The 23,491-nt window shown below is 43.7% G+C and overlaps 1 protein-coding gene across 1 annotated transcript in view; it reads left to right on the plus strand.

Annotated features, from left to right (window-relative positions):
- tcf19l (transcription factor 19 (SC1), like) overlaps positions 1 to 18,056 on the plus strand; it is a 34,107-nt gene extending 16,051 nt beyond the window's left edge. The window contains exon 3 of the mRNA XM_063048026.1: positions 12,453 to 18,056. Within this exon, the coding sequence (XP_062904096.1) occupies positions 12,453 to 12,708 (256 nt within the window). The 3' untranslated portion in view covers positions 12,709 to 18,056. The remainder of the gene's footprint in view (positions 1 to 12,452) is intronic.
- The last annotated feature ends 5,435 nt before the right edge of the window (positions 18,057 to 23,491 follow it).

Below are 23,491 nucleotides of genomic sequence, written 5' to 3' on the forward strand. Positions count from 1 at the left end.
CTATGTTACTGTGGTGTCACAGTTAATTATTTCCATTCATAATCTCTTCCTGTTGGTCTCCACAGCCTACTGTCGCTTGTTCTTGCAGCCCTTCTTAACTAAAAATACAATCTTAGTCGCCATCCAGTCTTCCAGTACATCACCTGTGGCTATATTTCTACCAGCAATTATTTTCCAATGTCTAAGTTAGACTTGGTCTTGTCCCATGGACATCTCTACCTTTGTGTTTCAACTCTACCCACACTTCTCTGGCTGAATGACTAACTGTCGGGACAACACCGATTCCCTGAATTCCCTAGCTTCTATGACAGTATCATACATCTGCTGTCCTCTATCGGCCCCCTGCATTAATGAATTTCCTTAGTATTCTTTACAGGCCTGCAGTACTGAAGAATTTAAAACGATGACCAAACTGTTGGTGATTCTGTGGATAGGAAGTTTGGGAGATCACACTCTACATCAGGGGTGGCCAACCCTTTACATTCCATGCGTCAAAAGTTCAGATGCCATTTTTTTTCACGCACGAGTTCTATATTAACATTTTTACAAGAATTGAATGGGGGTACAAGAATTGTATGGCACATCTGAACTCGTGAGTGAAAAAATTGATGCACGGGATTCGGAGCAAGAAGGCTGCGAGTGAACGGCTGATTTTTTTTGGAGCGAGGGGAGTTTTACTACTCGTAAATGAGAGGTGAGACGTCAGCTAGTAGAGCGTGAAAGGTTTAAAAAAGCAAGGAATCATCAACGGTTTTTGCTTTGGAGCAAGAAGGCTGCGAGTGAACGGCTGATTTTTCGGAGCGAAGGGAGTTTTTTTTACTACTTGGGGTAAAAGAGAGGCAAGACTGCGCAGGTGCATGACGTCAACCAGTAGAGTGCGAAAGGTTTAAAAAGAAGACTGCCATATCCAGTGGGCAGCGGCGTGAGAGGCGGCAGAGTGATAGGGCTTTGGCTCAATGGGCTTAGGCGGTAACAGGAAGAGGCGAGGTAGGTTCACCTGTGTTAATTGTGGAAAGGAAGTAGTATGAGTGTGAGGCCAGTTTTCTGTGCTCGGTGTCAGATGTGGGAGGTCCTGGAGTCTCCCAGCCTCCCGGACGGCCATATCTGCACCAGGTGTGTCGAGCTGCAGCTCCTAAGGGACCGCGTTAGGGAACTGGAGATGCAGCTTGATGACCTTCGCTTGGTAAGGGAGAGCGAGGAGGTGATAGAAAGGAGTTATAGGCAGGTGGTCACACCAGGGTCACGGGAGACAGACAAGTGGGTCACAGTCAGGAGGGGGAAGGGAAAGAGTCGGGTACTGGAGAGTACCCCTGTGGCTGTGCCCCTTGACAATAAGTACGCCTGTTTAAGTACTGATGGAGGAGTACAGCCTGCCTGGGGGAAGCAACAGTGGCCGTGCCTCTGGCATGGAGTCTGACCCTGTGGCTCAGAAGGGTAGGGAAAGGAAGAGGATGGCAGGAGTGATAGGGGACTCTACAGTTAGGGGGTCAGACAGGCGATTCGGTGGACACAGGAAAGAAACTCGGATGGTAGGTTGCCTCCCAGGTGCCAGGGTCCAGGATATTTCAGATCGCATCCAAGATATCCTGTAGTCAATGTAGTGGGAGGGAGAACAGCCAGACGTTGTGGTACATATTGGTACCAATTACTTCGGTAGGAAAAGGAAAGAGGTCCTGAAAAAAGACTACAGGGAGTTAGGAAGGAAGTTGAGAAACAGGACCGCAAATGTAGTAATCTCGGGATTACTGCCTGTGCCACGCAACAGTGAGGATAGGAATAGAATGAGGTGGAGGATAAAAGTGTGGCTGAGGGATTGGAGCAGGGGGCAGGGATTCAGATTTCTGGATCATTGGGACCTCTTTTGGGGCAGGTGTGACCTGTACAAAAAGGACGGGTTGCACTTGAATCCCGGGGGACCAATATCCTGGCAGGGAGGTTTGCTAAGGCTACTGGGGAGAGTTTAAACTAGAATTGTTGGGGGGTGGGAACGGAACTCAAGAGACTGGGGAAGAGGAGGTTGGCTCACAAATAGAGAAAGTTTGTAGACAGTGTGAGAAGGAGGATAGGCAGGTGATAGAGAAGGGACACGCTCAGACCGATGGTTTGAGATGTGTCTATTTTAACGCAAGGAGTGTTGTGAACAAAGGGAATGAGCTTAGGGTAGATAAGTACTTGGAGATATTATGTGGTGGCCATTACAGAGACTTGGAAGGCTCAGGGACAGGAATGGTTACTTCAAGTGCTGGGTTTTAGATGCTTCAGAAAAGACAGGGAGGGAGGCAAAAGAGGTGGGGGTATGGCACAGTTAATCAGAGATCGTGTCCCGGCTGCAGAAAAGGTGGATGCCATGGAGGGATTGTCTATGAGTGGAGGTTAGGAACAGGAAGGGGTCAATAACTTTACTGGGTGTTTTTTATAGGCCGCCCAATAGTAACAGGGATATTGAGGAGCAGAAGGGAAACAAATCCTGGAAAGATGTAATAGTAGCAGAGTTGTCGTGGTGGGAGATTTTAATTTCCCAAATATCGATTGGCATCTCCCTAGAGTGAGGGATTTAGATGGGGTGGAGTTTGTTAGGTGTGTTCAGTAAGGTTTCTTGACACAATATGTAGATAAGCCGACAAGAGTAGAGGCTGTACTTGATCTGGTATTGGGAAATGAACCTGGTCAGGTGTCAGACCTCACAGTGGGAGAGCATTTTGGAGATAGTGATTATAGTTCTATCTTGGAGAGAGATAGGAACAGACAAGTTAGAAAAGCGTTTAATTGGAGTAAGGGGAATTTTGAGGCTATCAGGCAGGAAATTGGAGGCTTAAATTGGAAACAGATATTCTCAGGGAAAAGTATGGAAGAAATGTGGCAAATATTCAGGGGATATTTGTATGGAGTTCTACATAGGTACGTTCCAATGAGACAGGGAAGTTATGGTGGGGTTCAGGAACCATGGTGTACAAAGGCTGTAATAAATCTAGTCAAGAAGAAAAGGAAAGCTTACGAAAGGTTCAGAGAGCTAGGTAATGTTAGAGATCTCGAAGATTATAAGGCTAATAGGAAGGAGCTTAAGAAAGAAATTAGGAGAGCCAGAAGGGGTCATGAGAAGGCCTTGGCAGACAGGATTAAGGAAAACCCCAAGGCATTCTACAAGTATGTGAAGAGCAAGAGGATAAGATGTGAAAGAATAGGACCTAGCAAGTGTGACAGTGGGAAAGTGTGTATGGAACTGGAGGAAATAGCAGAGGTACTTAATGAATACTTTACGTCAGTATTCACTATGGAAAAGGATCTTGGTGATTGTAGTGATGACTTGCAGCAGACTGAAAAGCTTGAGCATGTAGATATTAAGAAAGAGGATATGCTGAAGCTTTTGGAAAGCATGAAGTTGGATAAGTCGCCGGGACCAGATGAGATGTACCCCAGGCTACTGTGGGAGGCGAGGAAAGAGATTGCTGAGCCTCTGGCAATGATCTTTGCATCATCAATGGGGATGGGAGAGGTTCCGGAGGATTGGAGGGTTGCGGATGTTGTTTCTTTATTCAAGAAAGGGAGTAGAGATAGCCCAGGAAATTATAGACCAGTGAGTCTTACCTCAGTGGTTGGTAAGTTGATGGACAAGAACCTGAGAGGCAGGATTTATGAACATTTGGAGAGGCATAATATGATTAGGAATAGTCAGCATGGCTTTGTCAAGGGCAGGTCGTGCCTTACAAGCCTGATTGAATTTTTTGAGGATGTGACTAAACACTGATGAAGGTAGAGCAGTAGATGTAGCGTATATGAATTTCAGCAAGGCATTTGATAAAATAGTCCATGCAAGGCTTATTGAGACAGTAAGGAGGCATGGGATCCAAGGGGACATTGCTTTATGGATCCTGAACTGGCTTGCCCACAGAAGGCAAAGAGTGGTTGTAGATGGGTCATATTCTGCATGGAGGTCGGTGACCAGTGGTGTGCCTCAGGAATCTGTTCTGGGACCCTTACTGTTAGTGATTTTTATAAATGACCTGGATGAGGAAGTGGAGGGATGGGTTAGTAAGTTTGCTGATGACCCAAAGGTTGGAGGTGTTGTGGATAGTGTGGAGAGCTGTCAGAAGTTACAGTGGGACATTGATAAGATGCAAAACTGGGCTGAGAAGTGGCAGTTGGAGTTCAACCCAGATAAGTGTGAAGTGGTTCATTTTGGTTGGTCAAATGTGATGGCAGAATCCGATGTTCATCCATCGTCAATGTCGATGAGGACCTCAGCACCATTATGATGGTGTCGAAACTAGCACGTGATTTGGATTTAAGTGAGGGAGAGTTGCGCAGCGTCAGCCTCACTCTCTCTTCCCAATTCCCATCTGGATTCAGTGGCAAGACAGAGTGGAGACGGCTGGAGATGGGACTAGGCGGAGTGGATGACCAGGACGTCTTCTGTGTCTTGTCCTGCTCTACACGTTCCACGACGCTTGCAGAGACTGCCTTCTTGACCATTGAACCTTCCGTTGGTCTCGTCCGCTCAATCCGCCGGAGTCAGTCTTCACATGCTGGGATTGACATCTCCCTATCTCACCGAGGGTTTGAGACCCATTGGCTACCCTCATCTGGTGTGTGTGCCCAGGGTGTGGCCGCTGTCGCATGCAAACAGTAATGGTAGAATATAATTTTAATGGTAAAACTCTTGGCAGTGTGGAGGATCAGAGGGATCTTGGGGTCCGAGTCCATAGGACACTCAAAGCAGCTGCACAGGTTGACTCTGTGCTTAAGAAGGCGTGAATTGAATTTAGGAGCCGAGTGGTAATATTGCAGCTCTGTAGGACCCCGGTCAGACCCCACTTGGAGTACTGTGCTCAGTTCTGGTCACCTCACTACAGGAAGATTGTGGAAGCCATAGAAAGGGTGCAGAGGAGAATTTACAAGGATGTTGCCTGGATTGGGTAGCATGCCTTATGAAAATAGGTTGAGTGAGCTCTGCTTTTTCTCCTTGGAGCGACAGAGGATGAGTGGTGACCTGATAGAGGTGTATAAGATGATGAGATGCATTGATCATGTGCAAAGTCAGAGGCTTTTTACCAGGGCTGAAATAGTTGCCACAAGAGGACACAGGTTTAAGGTGCTGGGGAGCAGGTACAGAGGAGATGTCAGGAGTAAGTTTTTTACTCAGAGTGGGGAGTGCGTGGAATGGGCTACTGGCAACAGTGGTGGAGGCAGATACGATAGGCTCTTTCCTTAAGAGACTTGTAGATAGGTACATGGAGCTTCGAAAAATAGAGGGCTATAGGTAAGCCTAGAAATTTCTAAGGTATGGAAATGTTCGGCACAACTCTGTGGGCCGAAGGGCCTGTATTGTGCTGTAGGTTTTCTATGTTTCTATGTAAAAGGTTGGCCACCCCTGCAGTACATGGTAGAATTGTTCTTTCTTCACACCGCCCTCCCTCCCATCTTCCTCCACCCCGTCATGTCCAGGTGTGGGTCACTTGACCCCTCCCCACTCCACCTCCCAGACACACAAGGTTCTTTAAAAATTGTCATCTTTCTATTATTAAGTTTACGTTGGTTAATAAGACCTTTTTGTGAATTGTTTTAACCACTGAGACTAATTGAGACTCATGCATTACATCTTTGAAGAGAGCAGTAGGGTATGATTGAAGTACAGCACAGGAACAGGCCTTTCGGCCCATCTAGTCCATGCTAAAATCATTTAAACTGCCTACTCCAATCAACCATCGCCCTCTATATCCCTGTTATCCATGTACCTGTCCAAAATTTTCTTAAACTGAAACCGAGCTTGCATGCACCACTTGCACTGGGAGTTCATTATACACTCTCACGACCCTCTGAGTGACGAAGTTTCCCCTCGTTCCCTTAAACTTCTCACCTTTCACCCTTAACCCATGACTTGTTTGTAGTCCCACCCAGCCTCAGTGGAAAAAGCCTGCCTGCGGTTACCCTATTGATACCCTTTATAAGTTTACATACGTACACCAAATCTCCTCTCAATCTTTTACATTCTAAAGAATACAGTCGGAACCTTCCCTTATAACTCAGATCCTCCAGACCCAGCAACATCCTTGTGAATTTTTTCCACTCTTTCAACCTTGCCTACATCTTTTTTTGTAGATGGGTAACCGAAACTGCACACACTACTCCAAATTGGGCCTCACCAACATCTTGTACAACTTCAACATAACATTCAATCCTGCATACAGTATTTTGATTTATGAAGGCCAATGTGTCAAAAGCTTCCTTTACTACCCTGTCTACCTGTGACATTACTTTCAATGAATTATGGACCTGGATTCCCAGATCCCTTTGTTCTACCACATTCCTCATTGCCCTACCGTTCACTATGTAAGACCTACCCTGGTTGGTTCTACTAAAGTGCAACACCTCGTATTTGTCTGTATTAAGTTCCATCTGCCATTTTCCAGCTGATGCAGATCCGTCTGCAAGCCATTATGGGCTTCCTCACTGTCCACCACAACCCCAATCTTCATGTCATCCGCAAACTTGCTGATCCAGTTCCCCACATTATCATCCTGATCATTGATATAGATGGCAAACAGCAAAGGACCCAACACCAATCCCCACAGCCAGGCCTCCAGTCAGAGAGACAACCCTTTACTACCACTCTCTGGCTTCTCCCACGAAGCCAGTCTAATCCAGTTTGCTACCTCATCCTGAATGCCGAGAGACTCTACCTTCTTGACCAGCCTCCTATGCAGACCTTATTGATGTCCATGTAGTCAACATCCACTGCTTTGCCTTCATCCACTTTCCAGGTAACTTCCTCGAAAAACTGATTGGTTAGACTTGACCTATCACACACAAAGCCATGCTGACTATCCTTAATCAGCCCATATCTATCTAAATACTTGTATTTGCTCCCTTAGAATACCTTCCAAAAACTTTCCCAGTGTCAGACTCACTGGCCTATAATTTCCTCGTTTATGATTAGTCTTTTTTAAACAGTGGAATGACATTGGCTATCCTCCGATTCTCTGGAAGCTCTTCTATCATTAAGAATGTTTTAAATATCTCTGCTAAGGCCCCAGCAATTTTTGCACTTGTCTCCCATCGTTTCCAAGGGAACACCTTGTCAGGCCCTGGGGATTTATCTACCCTGATTTGCCTCAGGGTAGCAAACACCTCATCCTCTAATCTGTGCAATGTCTATTAAGTTGATGCTGCTTTATCTTATCTCTATAGATTCGTCTCTGTCTCCTGAGTAAATACAGATGCAAAGAACTCATCTAAGATCTTCCTCCATCTGTTTTGGCTCCACACATGGATCACCATTCTGATCTTCCAGAGGACCAATTTGGTCCCTTGGAATCCTTTTGCTCTTAACATATTTGTAGAATCCCTTAGGATCCCCCTTCACTTTGTCTGCAAGAGCTATTCATGCCTTCTTTTAGCCCTCCCGATTTCCTCAAGTGTTCTCTTGCAGTTCTTGTACTCCATAAGCACCTAATTTGTTTCTACTTACCTATACCTGCTATGTACCTCCTTTTTTCTCTTAACCAGGGCCTCAATATCTCTTGAAAACAAAGATTCTCTAAACTTGTTATCTCTACCTTTTATTCTGACAGGCACATGCAAGCATTGTATTCTCAATATTTCCTTTTTTTTTGAAGGCCTCCCACTTTCCAAGTACATCTTTGCCTTGTCCCAATCCATACTTGTCAGATCAGTTCTGATACCATCAAAATTGGCCTTTCTCAAATTTAGAATCTCAACCTGTAGACCAGACCTATCTTTTTGCATATTTGCTTTGAAACTAATGGCATTGTGGTCACAGGATGCGAAGTGTTCTCTTACACAAGCTTCTGTCACCTGCCTTGTCTCACTCCCTAACAGCAGATTCAGTATTGCATGCTCTCTCATTGGGACTTCTACATAGAGATGAAGGAAACATTCCTGAACACGTTTGACAAACTATATCCTATCTAGTCCTTTTACAGTATGGGATTCCCAGTCAATATGTGAAAAGTTGAAATCACTTGCTATTACAACCTTATGTTTCTTGCAACAGTCTGCGAACTATTTAAAAATTTGTTCCTCATGAATGCCTAGGACTATTGGGTGGTCTGAAATATAGCCCCATTAATGTGGTCATACCTTTCTTATTTCTCAGTTCCACCCATTATGTCTCACTAGTAGAGTTCCCCAGTCTGGCCTGACAGTGCACTGCCCAGACATTTTCCCTAACTGGTATTGCCTTCCCTCCCGCTCTGTCGTTTCTATAACAACGGAACCCCGGAATACTGAGCTGCCAATCCTTCCTTTCCTGCAGCCAAGTCTCACTAACGGCTACAATGTCATGATGCCAGATGTTGATCCATGCCCTGAGCTCATCCGCCCTTCCTACAATATTTCTTGCATTCAAGTACATGCAGCTCAGAAAACTAGTCAACCTTTTGATTCCTAACTTTGTCTAAGGTCTTGCCAACATCTGCCTCCACAGCCTCTCCACTAGCTGTTCTGGCGCTATGGTTCCCATCCCCTTGCAACTCTAGTTTAGACCCCACCATGCCGCATTAACAAACTTTTCCACAAGCATTCAAGTCCCCTTCCAGTCAGGTGCAAGCATCCCCTTCGGTACAGGTCCCACCTCCCCTGGAAGAGAGCCCAATGATCCAAAAATCTTGCACCTTCTCTCCTACACCAACTCCTTAGCCACATAAACTGTATAATCTTCCTAGTTCTGGCCTCCCTAGTATGTGGTATGGGTAGCAATCCTGAGATCGCAACTCTGGAGTTCCTGCCCTTTAACTTGGCACCTAACTCCATGAACTCCCTTTGCAGAACCTCATCACTCAGCCTATCCATGTCATTGGTACCTACCTGGACCACGACTTCTGGCTGTTCACCCTCCCACTGAAGAATGCTGAGGACTCATTCTGAGATATCCTGGACCTTGGCACCCAGGGGGCAATATACCATCCTGGAATCTCGTTCTCACCCATAGAACCTCCTGTCTTTTCCCCTAACTAGTGAACCCTCTGTCACCACAGCGCGCCTCTTCTCCTGCCACTCCTTCTGAGTCACAGAGCCAGACTCAGTGCAAGAGACCCTACAACGGTGACTTTCCTCTGTTAGGTCCTCTCCCCTCCCCCCACCCCCGACAGTGATACTGTTGTTGAGGGGGGTGGCCGTAGGGGTCCTCTGCACTGGTGTTCAACTCCTTTCCCCTTCCTGACTGTCACCCAGTTTCCTGTGTCCTGCACCTTGGATGTATCTACCTCTCTATATGCCCTGCTATCATCCCTTCAGCTTCCTGAATAATTCAGAGTTCATTCAGTTCCAGCTCCAGCTCCTTAACGTGGATTGTTAGAAGCTGCAGCTGGATGCACTTCTCACAGTTGTAGTCAGGGACACCGGAGGTCTCCCTGCCTTCCCACATCCTGCAAGAGGAGCATTTGACTATCCTTCCTGTCATCTCTACTGTCCTAGCTGAGCAGATATAAAGAATGGAAGTGGTGGGTGGGGGGGAGCACTTTACCAAGGGGTTTTCTTTGTTTTGTTTTTTTTTTATTTTGTTGCCTTCTCTGACTGAAGACTCGAAGAGCTAAAGCCTCAATATCACCGCTCTCACTGTGTCCACTCTGACGATGGCCGCTGTTCTTGTCCCTGCCTTCCTTTAATTTGCTCTTGCTAATCAATCTCAAAGGCTGTTCCGAGCTCAGTTATGCTGCCGCAATCTGATACTGCCTTTTTCTACTGGGTCAGTGGACCTGATTGAAATCACCTCCTCTCAGACTTCTGATTGGTCACTAGCCTGAGCCTTTCAATTTCAGAGATAAAATTGAAAGGCTTGGGAAAGCTAGGCAATAGTTCTTTGGACTGTATTGCCAAAGGCAGTGGAGATTTCATGGTTAATTCCTGTGTATGATTCTCCTGGTGGACAGCATCTGTCAAGATGGTGTATGAGGTGGCACAGATGCACTATAATATAAACACAAAATAATCTGCTGATGCTGGGGTCAAAGCAACACTCACAACACGCTGGAGGAACTCAGCAGGTTGGGCAGCATCCATGGAAAAGATCGGTCGACGTTTCGGGCCGGAACCCTTCGTCAGGACTGTAAGGGGAAGGGGCAGAGGCCCTATAAAGAAGGTGGGGGGAGGCTGGGAAGGAGAAGGCTGGTAGGTTCCAGGTGAAAAACCAGTGAGGGGAAAGATAAAGGGGTGGGGGAGGGGAAGCAGGGAGGTGATAGGCAGGAAAGGTGAAGAAAGAATAGGGGAAAACACAATGGGTAGTAGAAGGAGGTGGAACCATGAGGGAGGTGATAGGCAGCTGGGGGAGGAGGCAGAGTGAAATAGGGATAGGGGAAGGGAGGGGGAGGGAATTACCAGAAGTTGGAGAATTCTATGTTCATACCAAGGGGCTGGAGACTACCTAGACAGTATATGAGGTGTTGCTCCTCCAACCTGAGTTTAAAACAGACAGGATCTCCCAGTAGCCACCCACTTCAACTCTGCTTCCCACTCCCATTCAGATATTACCATACATGGCCTCATCTACTGCCATGATGAGGCTAAACCCATTGTGTTTTCCCCTATTCTTTCTTCACCTTTCCTGCCTATCACCTCCCTGCTTCCCTTCCCCCACCCCTGTATCTTTCCCCTTATTGGTTTTTCACCTGGAACCTACCAGCCTTCTCCTTCCCACCCTCCCCCCACCTTCTTTATAGGGCTTCTGCCCCTTCCCCTTACAGTCCTGACGAAGGGTTCCGGCCCGAAACGTCGACCGATCTTTTCCACGGATGCTGCCCGACCTGCTGAGTTCCTCCAGTGTGTTGTGAGTGTTGCACTATAATATAATTAGATACAGTCAAACACCATAATGAACAAAGCTCACAATCTGATTATTAACTTCCTTCTGAAATTTTCCGTATGAGGAAAACTATGAACTGGGGAGCCCGAAGGCCATATGTTCCTGCTGATTACTACAAGAATTGTGCTACAACGTTGCCTTGGATTTGCTCCTACGGGACACTCTCCAGTTTTGATCCACAAAGTAGAAATTCAGCTGGCATTAAAACAAAAAAGGTTTTATAAAAAAAAACTGATCCTAAATTTGAAGAGAATATGATTTATGAAAATGCTTTAGTTCTGTTCTTTTGGAGTTGATCTGATGCTGGTTAGTGGAACACTTGCATTAGTAGTGCACTCCTGTGGCAAACTGGCCCTCATTTCCCTGTCATTCCCTTTTCCTGTCTTTAGAAACCTCCAAATGCTTGTTATGAAGCCTCTTGTTTAATAGAGCTTGGAAAAACTTCCTCCTCCTTGCCCAAAACTTTGACTCTTTATTCCTTTCCATAGATTCCTTCCCATCATTGCAAAGTGCTTTGAGAGACTGGTTCTACCACATCTGAAATCCGGTCTGCCCACTACCCTGGACCCCCATCAATTTGCTTATCGCACCAACAGGTTAACAGAGGATGCCATCTCCACGGCACTTCTCTCTGCCCCAACTCTTGCGTTAGAATGCTGTTCATTGACTTTAGTTCGGCATTCAGTACTGTGATCCCCTCCAAGCAGATCGTCAAACTTCGCCAGCTTGGTATTAGCTCATCCCTCTGCAATTGGACCTTGGACTTTCTGACTAACAGACCCCAATCAGTTAAGTTAGACAACCTCTCCTCCTCCACTCTCACCCTGAACACCGGCGTGCCTCAAGGCTGTGTGCTGAGCCCTCTTCTGTACTCCCTTTTTACCTATGACTGCGTTCCTGTACGTGGTTCTAACTCCATAATCAAGTTCTCAGACGACACCATGGTGGTTGGCCTGATCAGAGGGGTTGACGAGATGGCCTACAGGGATGGAGTCCAGCACCTGGCCGCGTGGTGTGCCGACAACAACCTGACCCTTAACACCCGGAAGACCAAAGAGATCATTGTGGACTTCAGGCATGCTAGGAGCCACACTCACGTCCCCACCTACATCAACTGAGCTGTAGTGGAGTGTGTATCAAGGTTTAAATTCCTTGGTGTCCACATTTCTGAGGATCTCACCTGGTCCCTGAACTCCTCCAGCCTGATCAAAAAGGCACAACAGTGCATTTATTTCCCACGGAGCATCAAGAAAGGTCATCTCTGTCCCAGGATACTGACGCACTTTTACCGCTGTACCATTGAGAGCATACTCACCAACTACATCTCAGTGTGGTATGGCGATCGTCCCGTATCGGACCGCAAGGCACTCCAGCGTGTGGTGAAAACTGCCCAGCGGATTATTAGCACCCAATTGCCCACCACTGAGAACATCTGCCATAAACGCTGCCTGACCTGCTGAGTTCCTCCAGCACATTGTGTATATGTGTGTGTCTGTGTCTCTGGATTTCCAGGATCTCCAGAATTTCTTGTGTTTATGTGAAAAATTGAAGGACTGAGACAATGCAACAGATTATGATACATTGTATTGTACAGCAATAGGATTTTTTTTAAACTGTTGTAGTTTTTGTCTTTCAGAAAGAAACGAGGTCGTCCCCGTAAGCATCCTTTAGGCAGCATTCCACTTGGTTCGAAAGTTACGTGTAAGGTCTTCACCCACACACTGTATGCTGCTGAACAGTGTGCCGCTGAGCAGTGCCAGTTGCCACAGGAAGATACTGTCGAGTGGGTGCAGTGCGATGATTGTGATGCATGGTATCACATCGCTTGTGTTGGGTGCAACTACATCGCTATGAAAGAAGCATCAGCGGAGTTCCACTGTGGCTGCACGTAACCGTCACTTTATAATCAGTCTTCCGGTTAGGGTTTGCCTTAAAGCTTTAAGCTTGAGAGAAGATGTTGGTGATCTGAGGAGTCTACTGGCTGCTTGTCTACCATTTTGTCCCTGAGATTTGAGTGAACTTCAGATTTTAAAAGGCTGCATATTCTTCCTTTTAAATTACTTCATTTGTAAAGTGCTAGAAATATGGCAACTGATAAGTGGGACCAATCAGGTGAATGAAAATTACATTATAATTTCAGTTTCACTGAAGGGAATATTATTACTGATTATTTCTGTTTTCCAATGTACAAAACCAGTATGAACTTCTGCAAAATACCTGAACATTTGGTTATTTCTATATCGTCTCAACTTTCCATTATTCACTTTGCAAAATTCTATTTTCATACCACCTGTAAAACTGTGAGATTAACCTTCTGATTACTTCACAGTAAGTGGGGGAGCAGGATTTATTTTTATTGTTTTTGGACCATGAAGGACAAATCCTTTGCTTTCTTCAACAGTGGGAAGAACTGTGGAGACTTCAACAATCTCTATACAACCTGACCAATTTAGCTAACTGCAGCACAGTGGCTCTGCGTTGATATCGGGGAAAATCCATTCGGATTACTTTTGCTGATTGATGTCCAGTACTTTTAACGTTGGCTATTATCATGTGTGTGAAATTGGATCCATACTGCTGAAGTTCCTAGTGCAGAGATGCCCGTAAACTCGGGCTGTTGTGTGAATCTGCACCTGACACCTTGTATTTGTGGAACTGTTCCTTTCTCAGTCTAACAACCATTGGGTGGTTCTTTTAGTCAGGATTAGATAGTTGTAACATCAAACTGCTGGGTCTGTCTTGGAGGAGGTGCTTGTTAAAGTTGTATTTTTCTGGTTGTACTTGAGTATTAAGGGTATGCTCAGGGAGATAAAGGAATAGATCATTGCTACGACTGAATTGAGCAGGAATAGCCTAGTTTCATGCATCAATTCAGTGGAGGCTTGTCACTCCTTGCAGACCAGGTACTCTCTCCCACCACCTCCCCTCCCCCCCACCCCTTAGGAAAGGAAGTGGTGTTTATGTGTGTTTTCTGATCCTTGATGCAGGGAATTGCGTTCATTATAGCTGTCAACCAACTCTGCATTTTTGACTTGATTATCATCCGATTTGTTTATTACAGAAATGTAACGTTTTGGACAGTTGAATATATGGTGTGTACCAGTTCTTTGCTCTGGTTGACTAAATGATAATTAGAAATCTGCATTGAGTACTGGAAAGAATGGTGGGAGACTGTGGCAGAGCCTGATGATGTTAGCTAACCTCAAAAAAAAATTAATAAAAGGTGCATTCTTCCCTTTGGACTTTCAGTATCAGAATCCAATGGGCTATTTTTATGTAAAGCATTATTTCAAAATGGCTTGGGGCAGTAAAATTATTATAGCAGCAGCAATAATATTAAATATTGTGAGGCAGATCCTTGAGCATCTAAGACCTAAGCACTGCCTTCTTTTTTTCCTTAGCCGTATCACCTCACCTGGGCATAAGCTGCTGACGGTCCACTGTCCTGGGCCAGTCTTTCAAGTTGTCCCTACGTATAGCCCATCTTGGTTCTTCCTCTTCCCAGTGATGAGGTCTTTGGACCTTCTGTAGCTCTGGGATGGGGTCTCCAGCCCCCTGTCCAACTCTCCTCCTTTCGCAGCTGGGTTTGAAACCATCCATTGCAGAGCTAAGTGCTGCATTTAAACAAGAAATTAGCTCCTGACCAGCCTGTTTTTGATTTACAGTACGTGCAGCCTTTACAATGGTTCTGTATCTGGTTTAAATAAGTGGGTGTGATCATGTGATGGATCTAGAATTTAAGGTTAAAATGACCATTTTTGCAGCTACTTAAGCCATTGCTTCTGGATGTAAATCAGTACAACTAAATCCGTAAAAATAGTTATGATAGGTTTATGGGTTACTTAAAATAGTGCACACACATGACAGCCTGAAATAGTGGTCTTGCTCTAAGACTACAAAATTGGATGATGCAACAGCACATTTATTGAGTTTCTATGAGGGAAAGTCGAAGAATGATCATTTCAAGTTTGTGGAAGTTTGATCTTGACATGCTGATGATTATTCTGTGAACCTTTTTCTGACACTGATCAGGCTTCACCAGAGAGTATTCATTAATATATTTCTCCGGTTACAAGTAAATGAATGACTTCAGTTGATTCACTTACTCTGTTTTAAATGAATGTATCATGTACCTTTGATTCATTTCCTTCATACTGTTGACTTTGCCTACCATGAACCAAGTTATTTTTCCTAATACATCAGTAAATATAATTCCAATTTTAGTAAATATTATCAAAGCAATAGAAAGCTGAGAAAGTAACCTGATTACTGAATTTGAGCTCCTCTGGGTCTTATTCCAACTTTCCAACTAGTATGGATCTCTAAATGTTTAGAAATAGGGAATTTTATTTGTCTGTTGTCTCATTTGTGTTGGTCCCGCTGTCCACTCCTCATCTATTTTCCTTCACTTTGTGACAGCGTTGTGTAATAATGAGAGAGTTGACCTTAATGGGCAAAGGAGGGAGCTACTAAAACATAACTACTTTGTAAGAACAAACTTAAACTAAACTAGATTTTGATGTAGTTTGGCATGAAAAGCATTAATTTGACCTATTTCCAAAATAAATCTATGGATTTATGAATGAGGACAGTGTATGTAGGGAGAAATTTTCAAGCAAGATTGGTTTGCAATTCAATCAAATTCTATGCCCTCTGATTGTCTCAAAGCACCTTACAGTTAATGAGGTATTTCAGAAATGTAGTCACAGGAAACATTTGAATAAACTAGAAAACAGAACAGATGTGTTTTGTTCTTAATGGGTTTGTTGTGATCTGAAATGCACTGACTGATAAAGGGTTAGGGTTAACCCTAAAGGTGGTGGTCTTGTATTCCTTGGTAATCTTTTAAAGCTAATTGGATAAACCCCTTCCCTACCCACCCACCTTTCCCCCTCACTTGTCAACCAGCTTGCACTCCTCCTCCCTTCCCCTCCGCCCCCCCCACTTATTCTGACTGCAGCCCCCTTCCTCTCTAATCCTAATTAAGGTCCTCAGCCTGAAATGTTGACTGTTTATTCCCCTCCATATATGCTTGCCTGACTTGCTGAGTTCCTTCAGCACTTTGTGTCTTGCCATTGGATATTTATCTAATGTGGATTAGGGAAATGCAAAGCTGCAAGGATAGACCAGAGCAGTCAATCTAATTGGAAGCTCTACCGATGAGCTGGCGGATAAATCAGGATAAATTGCGACCACCTATTTTATAATGGCTATCTTCCGTTTTTAAGCTAACAGTGTTTAAATATCACTTTCTTGTTTTATATTCCTTGTCCAAGTCTGAAGCACTTAATAATGGAGCTTGTTAAATTATTTATTTTAATGAAACTTAGCAGAATGTTACCACATTCATTGATTTGATTTTGTTTCTTCTTTTCTATACTGATGTCAATCCCTGATTTTTCAATTGGGTATTAAATACTTTGGATTGGGGAATTACATCACAACAAACTGGCAAGCAGGCTAATGAGAATTCACATTAGATTATAAATTGCATCGATGCAAATTTTCCTTCATCCACCAATATTTTTCAAAAAAAGAGGCAACTGTACAGAATCTTAAGAATGCATTAATACTTTTCTGTCTTTTGTTAGCAGAGAGATTACAGAGTGGGTAGGCAGCTGACTTCCTTGAGGTAGATGAGCTCAATCTACCTTGTTGCCCTTTTTGTCCTCCTTGTTGTGGCATGGTTGATTTCTCATTGCTGTCCTGCTTCTGTATGGTGCTGCTTTGAGTTTATTTGCAATCAGGAAGCCAACTGAAGGAAAGACTTTATGAACTAAATGTTGAATTTGTCTGTGCTTTTTAAAAAAGGATCGTGGATCAGTGTTGAATCCACAGGTTCTTAAACTTTGATTTTAAACTCTGGTGGTAGTGAATCAAATATGAGACATATGAACACTACAGTCTGCTGTTTGTGTGTTTTGCACATTCATCTGTCAGCATTCAGCTGATGAGTTTGCTTTCATTACAAATAACTTAATAAAATAATTAATGAGGGCACAGGGGACACAATTCATCTGTTTTTCATTGTTATAAAAAAGTACTGCAGTAAGGTCCAGATGCAATACTTCATTGGAACATGACATGATTAATCTGATCAGGATTACATTGGGTATAAAGTTAGCCAACTGTGTGCAGATCACTTCCACTTGTGAAAGTGAAATTCCAATATAAGCACTTTGCCCACAACTTTGATTGGACTCTTCATCTGTACTTTTATGGCTACTCTAGCTGGGATGGTGATAAGGAGGCACAACTCTGGCTATGATAGCCTTTATTGAGGTTCTTGCTGCTGACTTCTGTTGCCATAAAAGTCAAGTGGAATGGCAATCTACCCTGACTGATCAACCACCTTGGCCAGTGTAGCTAACAGGCAAAGGGTGTTAATCTATTGGCACAGTTTTCCACCACACAATCCAAGTGGGGAATGGTTAAATCCTGGATCCTGCCATTTTTCTGCTGAAGCAGAATAGTGATTATGATCAAAGCCTGGCAGCAGGACCCAGTAGCTCATTAAAAATAAGATTCTGCTGGTGTTGAAAATCCAAGGCAATATGCACAAAATGCTAGACAAACTCAGCAGGTCAGGCAGCATCTGTGGAAATGACTAAACAGTCAAACATTTCGAGCCAAGACCCTTTGTCGACTTTTATCCGTTTGCATAGATGTTGTCTGATCTCCTGAGCTTCTCCAGGATTTTGTGTGCATTAAGCAGCACCCAGTAGACAAGAGTACCCAATAAGAGCTGTATATTTAAAGAGGTCCCAAGTTTAGACTATGTATGTGTGATTTGGATTGATGCAAGCCCTGTACAGTGTCATGAGCAGCAATTACAATACCAGATCAGCTTTATGCAAATCTTAATGCTACGGTCATGTCAACCCATTTGAGCTCGAATCTGTTAGTGTGAGCCTTGCTTATATTATGTTTTTCTATTTGATCTGTTTAAGAGGGAACAATGGTATGTATGTTGGGTGGTTTTGTTTGTACAATTATGTCTGTGCACAGTCAGGATATAACCAAAAAAAAATTCAGCTACATATCAAATAATCAGCATAAAGCATATTTTATTAGACATGCATTCTGTAACTTGCACTGGATTTGTACTGTCCAAATTGATTTGGTTATGGACTTTTTGCATTTAAGAAACAATTTATTACAACTGCCTTACTGCTTGTTTCTCTAATTGTAGGAAAAATCATCTTGCCAATATCACTGCCAGTATTGAATAAATTAAATTGCGAAGAGCTTTGTCTTTATGTTGTGTATGACACATCTGAAGAAGTACTGATGGTCATGTACGTAAACAGATTTCTTTTCCTGCCCCACAAAGGTGCAAGGCTGCAATCTAGTGAGTTATCTTGCCTTGCAGATTGGCTTCAATGCCCCTTTGGCTGGAAAGAGGCGATGTATAGTTCTGACCCCTGCTGAAAAGGCATAAGTGTGGCCTGTGCAGAATCTTGTCTTTGTCTCCATGTCAATCGAAGACTAAGCAACTGTTGTCACTTTGTCTGTATTTGCATGTTCAGAGAAGGACATGTCTCACTGTCCAAATGCCAAGAAATTTGTACTTTATGCAGAGAAAAATAAATGGTGGCTGATATCAAGCTGTCAATAAGTCACATGCATTGAGTACAAAGCATATTTGGAAAATGGTGAACTTTTGTTTTGCATAATTACAATTTTTTAAAATGTGGGTATTCTGACCAAGGCTGCTCGAAACCAAACAGTTTTTGCCCTCAGAGGCAATGAGTTACTTTCCTGAACTGTGTAGTTTCTATGATGAAGGTATACTAACAATGCTGATAGGTTTGGGAATTCCAAAATTGGAGATTTAAAACCTGGAAACAAACTTGCAGTGTATTTTCTAGATGATCAGTGAATAGCACAGTTTTAGATATAATCAAACATACTGAATGGTCTAGCATGTATTCATTCCTTTTCGATTGGCCCATAAGAGTAGTTCCCTCAGTCTGTATCCGCTTGCCCATATATACTACTCATGCGGTTGTTAAAAGCATAAGTCAGTCAGTATGTTGGTTCATTAAATCAATCTTCAGTCCTGTTCTGCAGTTTTCCATGCAGCAGATATTATCCTTGCATGCTATTGATTTAACCATACTTTTGAAATTGATTCCACATTCAAGTTCCATGACACCAAGTTTGTTTTTAGCCTTCACTTTTTTTTTGCACGCTAATCAATAAACCATCTAACAGGCAAACACGACGAAATCTGCAGATGCTGGAAATTCAAGCAACACACACAAAATGCTGGTGGAACGCAGCAGGCCAGGCAGCATCTCTAGGAAGAGGTACAGTCGACGTTTTGGGCCGAGACCCTTCGTCAGGACTAACTGAAAGTAGAGATGGTAAGAGATTTGAAAGTGGGAGGGGGAGGGATGGAGCTAAGAGCTGGATAGTTGATTGGCAAAAGGGATACGAGGCTGGAGAAGGGACAGGATCATGGGACGGGAGGCCTAGGGAAAAAGAAAGGGGGAGGGGAGCACCAAAGGAAGATATTGTGAGAGGGACAGAGGGAGGAAAAAAAAGAGGGGAAAAAATAATAAATAACTAAATAAGGGATGGGGTAAGAAGGGGAGGAGGGACATTAACGGAAATTTGATAAGTCAATGTTCATGCCATCAGGTTGGAGGCTCCCCAGATGGAATATAAGGTGTTCCTCCAACCAGAGTGTGGCTTCATCTTGACAGTAGAGGAGGCCGTGTATAGACATATCAGAATGGGAATGGGACGTAGAATTAAAATGTGTGGCCACTAGGAGATCCTGGTTACTCTGGCGGACAGAACGTAGATGTTCAGCGAAAATAGTCTTCCAGTCTGTGTTGAGTCTCGCCAATATATAGAAGGGAGCACCGGGCGCAGTATATCATCCCAGCCGACTCACAGGTGAAGTGTCACCTCACCTGGAAGGACTGTCTGGGGCCCTGAATGGTGGTGAGGGAAGAAGAGTAAGGGCATTTGTAGCACAGTCCTTCCAGGTGAGGCGACACTTACTTATCTTTGTAAGTGGAACAAGTGCTACACATGCCCTTCCTTACACGTCCTCCCTCACCACCATTCAGGTCCCCAAACAGTCCTTCCAGGTGAGGTGACACTTCACCTGTAAGTCGGCTGGGGTGATATACTGCGTCCGGTGCTCCCGATGTGGCCTTCTATATATTGGCGAGACCCGACGCAGACTGGGAGACCGTTTCGCTGAACACCTACGCTCTGTTTGCCAGAGTAACCAGGATCTTCCAGTGGCCACACATTTTCATTCCATGCCCCATTCCCATTCTGATATGTCCATCCATGGCCTCCTACTGTCAAGATGAAGCAACGCTCAGGTTGGAGGAACAACACCTTGGATTCCGTCTGGGTAGCCTCCAACCTGATGGCATGAACATTGACTTCTTTAACTTCTGCTAATGCCTCTCCTCCCCTTTGTACCCCATCCCTTATTTAGTTTTTTTTCCCCCCTTTCTTTCTCTCCTTTTTTCCCTCTGTCCCTCTCACAATATCTTCCTCTGGTGCTCCCCTCTCCCTTTCTTTCTCCCTAGGCCTCCTGTCCCATGATCCTCTCCCTTCTCCAGCCTTGTATCCCGTTTTCCAATCACCTGTCCAGCTCTTGGCTCCATCCCCCTTCCTCCCGTCTTCTCCTATCATTTTGGATCTCCCCCTCCCCCTCCCACTTTCAAATCTCTTACTATCTCTTCTTTCAGTTAGTCCTGACGAAGGGTCTCAGCCTGAAACGTCAACTGTACCTCTTCCTAGAGATGCTGCCTGGCCTGCTGCGTTCACCAGCATTTTGTCTGTGTTGCAACCATCTAGCAGGAGTAGCTTATTATACGCAAACTTGTCTATGATCCTGTACACCTTGAGTTATGCTACTCAGCAGACTGCCAAATTTATCAGTTAGTGTTAAGCAGTAGGCCTTTATAAGGGCTTGAATACATGAGATGTTAGCAAAAACTCAAATTTAGAAGATAGATTTTGTTCTAAATTATAGTTCCACAGCTATAAAGCACATGTGCAGTGTCAAGTATGAAGATTAAACTACTCACCTGCAATAACAATTTGCTAAAATACCAGAATGCAGGTTAGCCTCATTTTAACAGAGGTGTTGCAAAAGCTCTTAAAACTGACAAGCTAGGAGCATATTTATTTGAATGAACATTTTTAAAAGCAAAGAGCATGTCCTAGCACTAATTCCACCCTACAAAAAATAATTCTTGGATGTAAACTATTTCTGTCAGCAAATGGCAGTCACCTTTTGCCTTCTCCAGAATTTAATGAGAACAGTCCAGGGTTAGTCATTAAACTGTGAAAATTTCATAACTGGGCTTTGGGTTAATGTCTTGACATTACAGAACAGTTGATCCACCTGCAAAATCATCCTTGAACTGTGCCTAAAGGATTATACGTGGAGCAAATACAAAGGACTGGATGTCAGTTTCCAAATTGTCCAGCCCATTCCCTCTAACAAACTTCAACCTGTGCCCAAAAGTATTGCTACTTTCAGATACCATTATGATACTTCAAGCTAGACACAACCCTACCTTCTACAAAACAATTAAAATCTGGGTGACAATTTCCTTCCATGTGTCTGATATTCTTCCACACCACCATCACCCACAAATCATTTCTCTTCAGCAGTGTAAGTCTCACCAGCGTTAAAGCATGTCCCAGTACAATTTCCAAATAGCCATTTGCTATGTTGATAACAGGGAATTTATTACCAAAGCAGAGAGTGATAGGTTCTTGGTTAGTTAGGGCATCAAATGTTAATGGGAGAAGGTAGGAGAGTGGGGTTGAGAGGGATAATAATTCATCCATGATGAAATGGCAGAGTAGACTGGCTGGGCTAAATGCCTAATTCGGTTGATATGTCTCATGCTCTTGTATATTTAAAGAAGTTGATAGGTTTTTGATTAGTAAGGGTGTCAAAAGGAGAAGGTAGAATTGGGTTGGGAGGAATAACAAATCAGTCATGATGAAACGGTGGAGCAGAATTCTGCTCCTAGTATATGTCTTATGGTCTGATGCACCATTCTTTCAAGTACCGGTGGGCTACTTGACAACAGGGAATGATTTTATATCCTTTATTATTTTGTCACATGCACATCCCAAAAGCAGCCACATGCGACCTACTAAATGTAACATGCAGATTTTGCACAGAAGTATTCTACAAACAGCAATGAAGCTTTTATTGTTGCTTGTACTAAGAAATATATAAAAATCCAATTGATTTTATAAGGGACAGCGGGCTCCAGCAGCATCATTTGCAAGTCCTCTCTGAGGATCATGGTGGAGAGGCTTGTGAGTTCCTGAGATTGATGCCATCTGAAGCTTGGCTCCTGGTAAGGACGCCCATGGTGGTAAGATCAAGGGGAGAGGTTCCACACCAAGACCTCAGCGGTGGAGCAGGCAGAGGATAATCTCATCACAATGACAGGAAGGCTGCAGCATTGCATCCCCATTCGTATTGCAATCCATGCCACCTTGACCTTGATCCCCAACCTGTCACGGGCCATGTGGTGGCTGACCTTGCATCAAATTCCCTGTGTTAAAGTCAAGCACAGGCATTCTCCATTGAAGGAATAACAGCTTGGGAGAACGTCATAGTCGAGTGATTGCACATCATTCCTAAGCAGCAAGGCCGAGAGTAATCGCTGCTGCCACATTCTTCTTAATTGGTTTGAAGTGGAGGGTTTCTAGCTGTTCAGCAGCAGAGCCAAGTAAATTAAGCATGGACATTTAGCAAGAACAAAGGATGAGTCACAAATACTGCAGCACCAGAGGGTTATAAATTGGTCTCCATCAATACAGTGGGTCTGGTCTTTCATCTAATTCCACTGACTACAGTTCAGTGTATAACACCTAGTTAATGATGTACTGTGCCATTCATTTCTTTACATTGCAAGATCAATTTTTCATAAGAATGGATTCAGCTTTTGAAGAAGCTTTTTAAATATATTTGTTTTAAAAACAATACCTGAAGAGCAATAGTACACAAACATTTCACAAAACATTCTCGAGTTATCAAGCTGCATCATCACACGCTCTTCCCCTACCCTTTCTATGGATTATCACAAGGGCAGGCAACTGTCTTTTAGATGCGTAGTGGCAATATTTCTGATTCCAACTGTAGAAAAAAAAACTTTACTATGAACCTACAAAGTTTGAGGGAGATTTTGAGGCAAAGAAATAACAAAACATGGGGTATCTGACATTCCAAATATCCGTTGAAAAAAATACATTAAAAATTATGGAAATCAATAAAAGCTAATTTAAAGTGGAAAGAGATCAATGGCTCAGCTTGGTATCAATAAAACAACAATCTGGATATTAAAAAAGTATCAAAAAACTACAGATACTATACTAGTCAGAACTAAAACTGCTGATGGACTCAGCAGGTCAGACAAGAGCTGTGGGAAGAGAAACAAAGTTAATGTTTCAGGTGGATGTCTCCTTCAGAACACTTGTTGCCAGCACTGTGTCATATTTAAGTGACGGTTCTTAAAGGAGGATGCAGGCTAGGAAGAGCTGACTCCACAAGAGGCTCGAAAAGTTTCCAAGCAACACACATAAAATGCTGGAGGAACTCAGCACTTTCCAAATTAGTCTGTATGAAGGCAGCCAATGAAAATATGTGAATGGAGCTCTGATCAAAGG

This window comes from Mobula hypostoma, chromosome 5, assembly GCF_963921235.1.
Source record: "Mobula hypostoma chromosome 5, sMobHyp1.1, whole genome shotgun sequence".
NCBI lineage: Eukaryota > Metazoa > Chordata > Chondrichthyes > Myliobatiformes > Myliobatidae > Mobula > Mobula hypostoma.